Raw genomic sequence first — 12,231 nt, forward strand, 5'->3', positions numbered from 1 at the left:
ACTCATGTGAGCAGGTTACTGTATAAACACATTTTGTTATAAGTTATAAAAATGTGTTCAGTTCTCAGAGACACATCAATGTCAGGCTGACAATCACTCTTCCGCTTTCTCCAAACACGAGAACAAAGCAGCTCCTACTGACTTGTGATTGGTCAGACCGTGCCCATCTTAATCACATGGCTAATTTCAATATAATAAATTGCGATGTAACACAATTGAATATCTTATATGCTCAGACAGTAATGTGTTTATATAAGTTTAGATTGTGTTATGATGTTTGTAATGGGGAAAGATGTTAATGTGTCTTGTTTTCATGTTTGCATTTAAGATAGTTGGCATTTAGCATGATAGCTGTTAACTGGCGATTAGTGATGTTAAGTGCCTAAGATGGTAGTTATTGATTAGCAGTGTGATGAGGGCTTTCTGCTGGTGAGTGATTAGCACTACAGTTAGAGCCACCTATCGCTAGGTAGAAATGAGCAGTTTCACCAACATTTTTATGTGAAACCATATTACTAACTGTCTGGTGTTTGACAGGATTCATGGAAGTTTATTGTCATACCAGCACACGATACACATGAGATGGCACACAATTTAGTAGCACGTGAACAATAGGATTGGTCCTGGTGGAGATCTACACTCTTAGTGCTTTTCTTCTTTATTCAGAGTAATCATTTGACTTTCTAAAGGTTTTTAACTAAAACAACTAAGTAGGTTGAAAAATATTTCTGTTTCTTGTAGTATTTAAAATCTATGATTTTTTTCTTCAATGTTTGCCCTTTTTCTGGTTTGAACAACAGCCATGGAAAAAGTCTGTGCACGTGCTTGTATATATATATTTTATTTTCAAAGAGTTGTTGTCCATTATTTAATGTTAGATACTTTTGCCAACCATTGTTTTAAAACAAGATTAAATTTACTTTATTTTGAAAAACAACTGTTGTGGAGTAGGAAACGGAAGTGGCGGGCTTTTAGCGCATGCGCAAATGTACTTGAAGCCAAGCAAAAAGACGAGGACCGCATGCTATGGTTGTTCGGAGATTCTTCGAATTCACGATCTTAAAGTCATATGATTCACAGCAAATATAGCAACAAATATCTCAATTGGTATTTTCCAAAGCCACGAAACGTGCATTGAGTTTGGAGCGATATGTGAAGTGAAGATTGAAGACGTGATAGAAGATGGACGACTACTGCTATGCTAAGATGGCGACGTCCGCTAAAAGAGAACATGAAAGAGAATCAACTTCCAGCAAATCACCAACGGAGATAAAGACGAAAGATGAAGGTGAGTGAGTTGAAGTTTTGTCATTGGAAAGCTATTTAAAGCCCTTAAAGTCTAAATGAGCCGACCTTGTTGAAGAATGTAAAGAAAGAGCCGCCATGATTGTTAGCTTGAAGAAGGCAGTTGAGTTCACATCAGAGGAGATGAAAGAATGCAAAAGTCACATTTAGAAACTAAAAGCAAAACAACAACTCTGTTAGGCTCGTTCGGTGTGTGTAAGGAAGGGATAGTAGTTCTTTTAGAGTTGGGACACGTTGACAGATTCCGGCCAGAGAATCCTTTAATCATCTTTATTGCTGAAAGGTAGATGTGTGTGTGTGTGTGTGTGTGTGTGTGTGTGTGTGTGTGTGTGTGTGTGTGTGTGTGTGTGTGTGTGTGTGTGTGTGTGTGTGATCTAAACAAATAGAGAAAAGAGGAAAAATTACAATCCAATTATATACTCATTAATATGCAGCAATATACATGTATATGCATACATAATATAATATAATATCATCCATCCATCTTCTTTCGCTTATCCGAGGTCGGGTCGCGGGGGCAGCAGCTTAAGCAGGGAAGCCCAGACTTCCCTCTCCCCAGCCACTTCGACCAGCTCTTCCCGGGGATCCCGAGGCGTTCCCAGGCCAGCCGGGTGACATCGTCTTCCCAACGTGTCCTGGGTTTTCCCCCTGGCCTCTTACCGGTTGGACATGCCCTACACACCTCCCTAGGGAGGCGTTCAGGTGGCATCCTGACCAGATGCCTGAACCACCTCATCTGGTTCCTCTCCATGTGGTGGAGCAGAAGCTTTACTATGAGCTCCCCCTGGATGGCAGAGCTTCTCACCCTATCTCTAAGGGAGAGCCCCGCCACCCGGCGGAGGAAACTCATTTTGGCCGCTTGTACCCGTGATCTTGTTCTTTCGGTTTTAACCCAAAGCTCATGACCATAGGTGAGGATGGGAACGTAGATCGACCGGTAAATTGAGAGTTTTGCCTTCCAACTCAGCTCCTTCACCACAACGGATCGATACAGCGTCTGCATTACTGAAGACGCCGCACCGATCCGCCTGTCGATCTCACGATCCACTCTTCCCTCATTCGTGAACAAGACTCCGAGGTATTTGAACTCCTCCACTTGGGGCATGGTCTCCTCCCCAACCCGGAGATGGCACTCCACCCTTTTCCGGGCAACAACCATGGACTCGGACTTGGAGGTGCTGATTCTCATCCCAGTCACTTCACAAACCGATCCAGTGAGAGCTGAAGATGCTGGCCAGATGAAGCCATCAGGACCACATCATCTGCAAAAAGCAGAGACCTAATCCTGCAGCCACCCAACCGGATCCCCTCAACGCCTTGACTGCGCCTAGTAGAGATGCGCGGTTTGCGGACACAACCGCGGAGTCCGCGGATAATTCGCGGGTCGGGCGGTTGAAATAAAAAAAAAAAGGTTTTATCTGCGGGTCGGGCGGTTGAAATTTAAAAAAATTAGATTTTAAATAGATTCAGGCGGGTGGCGGTTAAACCAATTCGGAAATATATATACATAGGTACGGCGAGGCGCAGTGGGAGAGTGGCCGTGCGCAACCCGAGGGTTCCTGGTTCAATCCCCACCGAGTACCAACCTCGTCATGTCCGTTGTGTCCTGAGCAAGACACTTCACCCTTGCTCCTGATGGGTGATGGCTAGCGCCTTGCATGGCAGCTCCCTCCATCAGTGTGTGAATGTGTGTGTGAATGGGTAAATGTGGAAGTAGTGTCAAAGCGCTTTGAGTACCTTGAAGGTAGAAAAGCGCTATACAAGTACAACCCATTTATTTATTTATTTATCATAGTTAAATGTTGTTACCCACAAACGAAAAACGAGCAGCACTCTTTGAAACAGGCAATTATTTATCAGCAGGCACTGCACTGCAGCACAACACAACAGAAGATGAAAAAAAAAAAAGATTGCAACGCCGGCAGCAAACGTGGTACGCGACAAACTAAAAAAGGGAAAACTAAAGACCAGGGGAAAAAAAGGCCAGAAAAGTTCAGCGTGGACTCGTTTTTATGAGGTTGTAAATCAGGATGATAGTAATGCTGGCTACGTGATTTGCAAGAGCTGCGACGCTGTTTATGTCTACGACAGTCACAAAACCGGGACATCTAACATGGTGCATCACATTTGTGCAAAACCATGATAAAGTGCAGTCTGATGGGTTTGATTTCCCCCCTTCAGCTATTTGCCTTGGCCAATAAGTTGCAGGTAATTTATTATTATTATTTATTTTTGTTTAAATAGAGATGACATACATATGTTATTGTATAATTTAAGTTTGTGCGCGTGATTGACAGCCTAAGGCTTATGAGGCACATTTTTTATTTATTTTTTTATTTCAACTTAAAAATGTATGAGCCTATGCCTACAACATAGGCTATGTGTTTATCTTTATTTTCCTGCCTGTCGTTGACAATGGAGATTGTCTGATATTTTGTCATGGCTGCAGATCAATCAATAAAGGTTCATCTTTGTCGCGAAATTGTTCACTGTTTCACTGTGCACCCCGCCCTCGTCCCTATTTGAGCATTATAACGTTAACAAGTTAATATTCATTGAAAGAAATTCAGAAAATTTTTTTTACCTAACGAAAATATAGGCCTAGTCTTTCTAAAACGTTTTTTTAACTTCTTAAAAGCCTCGTTCTGCTTGCTGCAACTGCGCACACAAAGTGTGAGGAACGCACTCCTGATCTGAGGGCATTGGCAACAATAGTCAACACTTTCTTAATGGAAATGACAATAATATTATAATAATGATAAATAATATTATCATGCATTAATATCTCTTAGCCACTAATGCGTGGCCAAGAGATATTAATTTGTGTGTGATGATACCGGGTAGAAGGAGACGGCACTGAGACAGGGAGAGCGTTTAGCCTGGGGCGTATTTATTCAAAAGGGAATTATATATATCTCTATATAAATATAATAATAATAATAATAATAATAATAATAATAATAATATATATATATTTATATATGTATAATTCATACAATATATTATCCAATATATTATATGATATTATACTATATATTATATTATACTATATTATATATATATATATTAATATATCAATATATGTATATCAATATATATATATATATATATATATATATATATATATATATATATATATATATATATATATATATATTAGATGTGTATGTAACCAAACAGGAAATGGGTGTCAGACAATGTGTGGAATTTAACTGGAGGGTTTTACCGTAAGTGTTGGAGGTGCGTGTTGAGAGGAGCGGTGCTGTCAAGAAAGGGCGAGGCAGGCAGGGTTCGTCCAGGGGCGGAAGCGTGGTCGGGAGGCTGGAGGAGGATCTCTGGTGGCGGTTGTTTAAGTAGTCGTCCCTCTCATCAGATGGAACGCAGCTGCCTGCAGCAGTGTGAGTGACGCGAGCGCGTTTGGATGTGCGCTCAGCGCGGCTCCCAGATGATTGCGCACTGGTGTGCGTCTGGGCCGTGACAGCGTGGCACGCATTGAATGTCTCTGCGGCATTGGATCAGTCTCCTTTCTTTAACAGGCAAAAGCTTTATAACCTCACTAATGCCTTGCATCGTCTATATTAGATATATAAGAACGGGTGGGTGCGGGCCGGTGTGGTTTTGATAAAATGTTGGTTCGGGTGGATGGCGGATGGGTGACGACTTTTGTGATGCGGTTGCGGATGAAATAATTGCCTATCCGCGCATCTCTAGCGCCTAGTAATTCTGTCCATAAAAGTTATGAACAGAATGGGTGACAAAGGGCAGCCTTGGCGGAGTCCAACCCTCACTGGAAACGTGTCCGATTTCCTGCCGGCAATGCGGACCAAGCTCTGACACTGATCGCACAGGGAGCGGACCGCCACAATCAGACAGTCCGATACCCCATACTCTCTGAGCACTCCCTACAGGATTTCCCGAGGGACACGGTCGAATGCCTTCTCCAAGTCCACAAAGCACATTTAGACTGGTTGAGCAAACTCCCATGCACCCTCAAGGACCCTGCCGAAAGTATAGAGATGGTCCACAGTTCCACGACCAGGATGTCCACGCGATGCTGCAGAGTGTTGTCAACCAAGACAGCGCCACAGCATCCAGAGCCTTAAGGAACTCCGGGCGGATCTCATCTACCCCCGGGGCCTTGCCACCGAGGAGCTTTTTAACTACCTCAGCAACCTCAGCCCCAGAAATAGGAGAGCCCACCACAGATTCCCCAGGCACTGCTTCCTCATAGGAAGACGTGTTGGTGGGATTGAGGAGGTCTTCGAAGTCTTCTCTCCACCGATCCACAACATCCGCAGTCGAGGTCAGCAGAACACCATCCTCACCATACACGATGTTGATAGTGAACTGCTTCCCCTACCTGAGGCGGCGGATCGTGGTCCTAAATTGCTTCGAAGCCATCCGGAAGTCGTTTTCCATGGCTTCCCCAAACTCCTCCCATGTCCGAGTTTTTGCCTCCACGACCGCTGAAGCCACACACCGCTTGGCCTGTCGGTACCTGTCCGCTGCCTCCGGAGTCCTATGAGCCAAAAGAACCCGATAGGACTCCTTCTTCATCTTGACAGCATCCCTCACCGCCGGTGTCCACCAACGGGTTCTAGGATTACCGCCACAACAGGTACCAACTACCTTGCGGCCACAGCTCCAATCAGCCGCCTCGACAATAGAGGTGCGGAACATGATCCACTAGGATTCAATGTCCAGCACCTCCCTCGTGACATGTTCAAAGTTCTTCCGGAGGTGGGAATTGAATTTGTCTCTGACAGGAGACTCTGACAGACGTTCCCAGCAGACCCTCACAATGCGTCTGGGCCCGCCAGGTCTGTCCGGCATCCTCCCCCACCATCGCAGCCAACTCACCACCAGGTGGTGATCGGTAGAAAGCTCCGCCCCTCTCTTCACCCGAGTGTCCAAAACATGAGGCCGTAAATCCGATGACACAACTACAAAGTCGATCATGGAACTGTGGCCTAGGGTGTCCTGGTGCCAAGTGCACATATGGACACCCTTATGTTTGAACATGGTGTTTGTTATGGACAATTTGTGACGGGCACAAAAGTCTAATAACAAAACACCACTCGGGTTCAGATCCGGACGGCCATTCTTCCCAATCACGCCTCTCCAGGTTTCGCTGTCGTTGCCAACATGAACATTGAAGTCCCCCAGTAGGACAAGGGAATCACCCGGGGGACCACTTTCCAGTACTCCCTCGAGTGTATCCAAAAAAAGCATTCGCCGTTTTCCGTAGTCTTCCCTTGACGCTACCTTTTTTATCTAATCCATGGGAGCCCGCATTCTCGTTAACTCTCCTTCGACAAATGGACAAAGTTTTTCGGTAAGTAGAATCACAGCTGACCTGGACATTCGAATGTTCTCTTGTCGTTTGAGAAGTGTTGTATCCCAAATAGCTGCAATCGCTTTTTCTTAAGGTATCCATGTGTGAATTCCACAAGCGTCTGTACATGTAGAAGAAAGAGAAAGCTTTGACTGTAAGCAGAAACTTAGAGTCAAATAATAATTTTACATGGTTAAAATTTAAATTAAAATGCATTAAACACATTGGACTTGTCTTGTTGCACTCAAATAACAATTTACAATTTTCCATATTACATATAGTCTGCTATAATCAAGGATTAGATTAGAATAGAACATAAAGTTTTACTGACATTATATTAAATTATTCATGATTTATGGTTGCCATTCCCGGTCTGTGCTTTAAGAAAAATACAATTATTAATTAAGTACTAAAAACAAAACTATGGATAAATGCACACAGATAAGCCATGTAGCAGGTAAAACACATTTATTAAAGACAAAACATTGTAGGAATTTGTTACAAAATGTAGTCATTTCACTTGCATTAGTTGACTGCTAATTGGGCAGTTTTAACTGCGCTAATATTTGGCATCAAGTTAACCAGCAGGGGAGCTGGTTAACTAATGAGAGTAGTATGTGTGTTTGTGAGAATGTCAACGTGTTGTCTGAGTGACGTCAGTGAGTGAGCGGGCGAGTAAGGAGAGGTAGTGGTAGCATGTGCAGGAGTGTTAATAGCATGGTGGATGTCCGGTTGAGCCCTGTGGAAATAATAAATAAAGTGAGCAAGTTGTAACTAATCGACGGCCTCGTCCTTCCGACCAAAGAGTGGAGCTTAATGGACCCAGTGTTACCCCCGACAAAACATGGGCCCTGGAGTAAGTCACCGCCGCACAGTGGCATTCAGATGAAAGAACGGTACCGGTTCTTTTCAAAGGTGGTATAGTACCGATTTCAATTGATTAGTACCACAATATTTTATTAGTAGCAGTATACTGTACAACCCTACTACACACACATACAGTACATAGACGAAAGTGTGTTTTTGTTGTTTGTGTCTTGCAGACGTCCAGCAGCTGATTGGTAATCCAGAAGAAGTTTCCGCTCAGTTAGGGGGGAGCTCCACTTTGAAGCAGGAGACTCCACAACCACCCTGCATTAAAAAGGAAGAGGAGGAACTCTGCATCACTCAGGAGGGAGAGTGTCTTCTAGGACGAGAGGAAGCTGATTACACCAAGTTTCCACTGAGTATTCTCTCTGTGAAGACTGAAGATGATGAAGAGAAACCACAAGTAGACAACCTCTTAGCTCCACTATCAGATAGTGAGGCTGAAGACGAGGTTGAAGTAACTTTGAGCAGCGATCAAGACTGTGAAGGTGATACGAGGACTCACACTGACAACAAACACTCTGAATGCTCTACAAAGAAGAGAGGTGAAACATGTTTCAGCTGCTCAGTTTGTGCTGAAAGTTTTACTAAGAAGAGCCGTTTGACTCGACACATGAGAACACACACAGGAGAAAAAACATTTATTTGTTCAGTTTGTGGCAAAAGCTTTTCTCAAAATTGCATTTTGACTGAACACATGAGAACACACACAGGAGAAAAACCATATAAGTGTTCAGTGTGTGGCAAAAGCTTTTGTGTTAAGACCAATTTGACTAAACACATGAGAACACACACTGGTGAAAAACCATTTAGTTGTTCAGTTTGTGGCATAAGCTTTTCTCAAAATAGCTATTTGACTGAACACATGAGAACACACACAGGAGAAAAACCCTATAAGTGTTCAGTGTGTGGCAAAAGCTTTTGTGTTAGGACCAATTTGACTAAACACATGAGAACACACACTGGTGAAAAACCATTTAGTTGTTCAGTTTGTGGCATAAGCTTTTCTCAAAATAGCTATTTGACTAAACACATGAGAACACACACTGGACTAAAACCATTAAATTGTTCAGTTTGTGGTACAAGCTTTTCTCATAACGGCTCTTTGTGGCGACACATGAGAACACACGCTGGAGAAAAATCATTTAGTTGTTCAGTGTGTTGTAAAAGGTTCCAACATAAAGCAGACGCAGTAAAACACATAAGAACACACAAGGGAAAATAACCAATTAGCTGTTTAGTTTGTGGTATGTTGCTCATATGTGGCGACATCCACCCTACCCAGGACCTCCTCACTGCTTCTTTCACAAATATCTGAGGTATTCATACAAACTTGGATTATTTGAAGCATAATATTATCTACTCATGACCCCATGTCTTCTCTGTATCTGAAACCTTCCTGAACAGTAAGATAGATGATGCTTCAAGTGCTTGGTTACTCCTTCTTCAGTCCAGGGACCTGGGGCCTCATGTGTCAAGTTTGTACACGCTCAAAAACCTGTACTACACCCTTTTTCACTGCAAAATTGAGATGTATCAAAACTAGGGCTGCAGCTAACGATTATCCATAGATTATTTTTTCGATTAATCGGTTAATCTATAGATTATTTTTTTCCGATTAATCTATAGATTATTTTTCCTTTTACCGATTATTTTTTTAATTTAAAATTAAGATGAAAAAAATAAATTTAGGCCAGTTTTTTCAAAAGGCATGGCTTTTATTTCCAAAAAAAAAAAGTATGGCCACTCAGTCAACATTGAAAACATGGCAAAACATTCTGTAACACTGTAAACATTTGTGCCAATCTAAATATTCTGGAGCACTGTAAACATTAAGTATTGCTTTTAAAATGTGCAAAATAAACATCCAGTCCAACACAGTACACTATAACCAATTCTACTCATTCCAGTGAGTGACTAACAGTTGTAATGAAGAAAGGTTAGCATGTCTACATGCTCTGGGGTGAGGCTGGTTCTTTTCTTGTTTACAATATTCCCAGCAGCTGAAAATAGGCGCTCAGAAGGGGTCGATGTGGCTGGAACTGAGAGGTAAGACCGAGCCAGCATTGCCAGATTTGGAAACCTTGCCTGATGTTCTTTCCACCATTTTAATGGGTTTTCATCCTTGGAAATGGGGGATTCTCCAAAATAAGACACTAACTCGTTTCTGACCATTTCAGCATCATTACTGTCATTGTTGTCTTCCTCATTGTTGCTGAGTTCATCTGAATCTGAGCCAAGAAGTGTGTCTAGTAAAGATACAGGCCGCCTGTCAGCATCTGGTCTTTCCACTTGCATTGCTGTGCCCTGTTGAGCGTGTGTCTCCTTTTCCCTTCTTTTCTCCTCCAGAACTATTGCATGCAGCTTGTATTGAACTTTTAAACACTCATCTGCAGTCAGGAATTTCAGCTTCCTGAATCGTGGGTCAAGTGCAGCTGCTAATATGCACACATTTGGTCCATCATCTTTGAATGTGGTCTCGGCTTCCCACCTGGATGTTATCTCACGTGCAGCAGTGACCTGGAAACACTTGATTGATGCATTTTCAAAAGCAGTTTGTGTAGCCTTCCGAAGCCCTTTGACCAGCAGAGGGACAGCGGAAACTGTTACATAAGATTCTCCACTCAGGTACACAGTTGCACATTCAAAAGGTTTCAGAACTTGTTCAAGTTCTTCAAGCAAGCTCCACTGGTCAGCCTTAAGATCCAGAAAATGCTTCCCTCTTTGAGTGACCTCCGGATCTGACAGAGTTGCTGTTATTGGCCACCTCTGCTCAAGCAGGCGACTAATCATGTAAAAGGAACTGTTCCATCTCACAGACACATCTTGTATGAGGCTGTGGTCTGGAGAACCCATTTGTTTTTGCTTAACCTTTAGTTTTGTACTGGATAGCTCACTTTTTCTGAAGTGCTCGACCAAACTTCTTGCTGCTCCTAAAGCTCTGCTGATGTGGTTGTCCTTTAGAGCATGGTTAACTACAAGCTGTAGAGTATGGCCAACACATCTGAGGGATGAAACACCATGTCTTTCCTCAAGAACTCTTAAAGCTGCAACAACATTTGCAGCATTGTCATGTACAATGACTTGTACTAGTTTTATGTTTATTTCAAACTTATTGACAACATCCTCAATCCAAGAGGCAATGTTTTCTGCAGTGTGCTTTTCATTGAGGGGCATTGTTGTCAAGTTAATTGAGGCAAGCTCCCACTCATCATTAACAAAGTGAATGGTGACACCAAGGTAAGCTTCAGTGGCCATACTTGTCCATGCATCAGTTGTGAGTGTCAGTTTTCCTTTCACATTTTTCAGGATTGCTTTGACTTCATTCATTTTCTTTGTGTATTTTTGCTCCATAAGCTTAGTGAAGTGGGTTCTTGATGGTAGTGTGTAGCCAGAGTGAAACCGTTTGATCATTTTTTGAAACCCTTCCCCTTCTACCATATTTAATGGCCTCATGTCTATGACCATCATTTCCAGGACACCATCAGTCAGGTCAGCGGCCACTTGGGGTGTGCATTCAGTCCCATGCCTCTTTGGAAAAAAATCCTGGACACTGCTTTGTCGTTTGCTGCAACATAAGAGACAACAATTAATTTTCATTTTAAATATACCCAAATACAGCTTACTTTAATACAAAAGGTTAATTAAACTACACACATTATCTTGTTAAATTGGTTTAATAACACAACAATGATAGTATGATTAAAGTGAAGTTAATTGTTCGTTTGTACATAGTATATGTAACTGTTAATGTTGTAAAAGGTATTTGCACAACTTATTAACGTTAGCGTTAAAGATAGTATATGTAACTGTTAATGTTGTAAAAGGTATTTGCACAACTTATTAACGTTTGCGTTAAAGATAGTATATGTAACTGTTAATGTTGTAAAAGGTATTTGCACAACTTATTAACGTTAGCGTTAAAGATAGTATATGTAACTGTTAATGTTGTAAAAGGTATTTGTACAACTTATTAACGTTTGCGTTAAAGATAGTATATGTAACTGTTAATGTTGTAAAAGGTATTTGCACAACTTATTAACGTTAGCGTTAAAGATAGTATATGTAACTGTTAATGTTGTAAGAGGTATTTGTACAACTTATTAACGTTAGCGTTAAAGAGGAGCGCGTCTTTGTAAACACTGAACAGGCACGCCAAACGCGCCTCTCAGAGCAAAACGGTGCTTTAGTTTATGAATTTACAACGCAGATACAAATAACACATTCATGTTTTTGTGTAATAATGACAACGTATACTCACGCGGATGATTGACTCGTTGATGGTGATGGGAAGAACGCTGTCGGATGTTTTCTTTTTAGATGCTCGTTCATAGCCGTTGTGCTGCTGTGATACGCCATTTCCGCTCGACACAGTGTGCATAAAACAACATTATTAGGCCGTTTACTAAAATACTCCCACACTTTTGACGACTTTGGGCGTGTTTTTTTCCCCTCGCTAGCATCGTTTGCTCTGCGCTCCGCCATGACAGTTGTGTGACGTAAATATGCGACGCGCCGACGCACAAAAATGACGTCGACGTATTTACGTAACCGATGACGTCGACTACGTCGACGCGTCGTTTCAGCCTTACCATACACGATGTTGATAGTGAACTGCTTCCCCTACCTGAGGCGGCGGATCGTGGTCCTAAATTGCTTCGAAGCCATCCGGAAGTCGTTTTCCATGGCTTCCCCAAACTCCTCTCATGTCCGAGTTTTTGCCT

The 12,231-nt window shown here is 42.3% G+C and overlaps 2 protein-coding genes across 2 annotated transcripts in view; one reads left to right on the forward strand and one right to left on the reverse strand.

Moving 5' to 3' along the window:
• The window catches only part of LOC133619325 (uncharacterized), a 73,741-nt gene that overhangs the window by 8,423 nt on the left and 53,087 nt on the right, over positions 1–12,231 (forward strand). The window lies entirely within an intron of this gene.
• LOC140679616 (E3 SUMO-protein ligase ZBED1-like) lies at positions 9,222–11,913 on the reverse strand. The gene is made up of 2 exons (XM_072915406.1): positions 11,769–11,913; positions 9,222–11,075 (listed from the first exon to the last, which is right to left on the reverse strand). The coding sequence occupies exons 1-2, from the start codon at positions 11,864–11,866 to the stop codon at positions 9,425–9,427; spliced, it is 1,749 nt and encodes a 582-aa protein (XP_072771507.1). The 5' UTR covers positions 11,867–11,913; the 3' UTR covers positions 9,222–9,424.

The sequence above is a fragment of the Nerophis lumbriciformis genome, linkage group LG20, assembly GCF_033978685.3.
Source record: "Nerophis lumbriciformis linkage group LG20, RoL_Nlum_v2.1, whole genome shotgun sequence".
In the NCBI taxonomy this organism is placed as follows: Eukaryota; Metazoa; Chordata; class Actinopteri; order Syngnathiformes; family Syngnathidae; genus Nerophis; species Nerophis lumbriciformis.

Coding starts and splice junctions, on each gene's coding strand:
- LOC140679616 (XM_072915406.1), bottom strand. CDS start 11,866: ATGGCGTATCACAGCAGCACAACGGCTATGAACGAGCATCTAAAAAGA. Junction 11,076..11,768: donor TCAACGAGTCAATCATCCGC/GTGAGTATACGT, acceptor CTTATGTTGCAG/CAAACGACAAAGCAGTGTCC.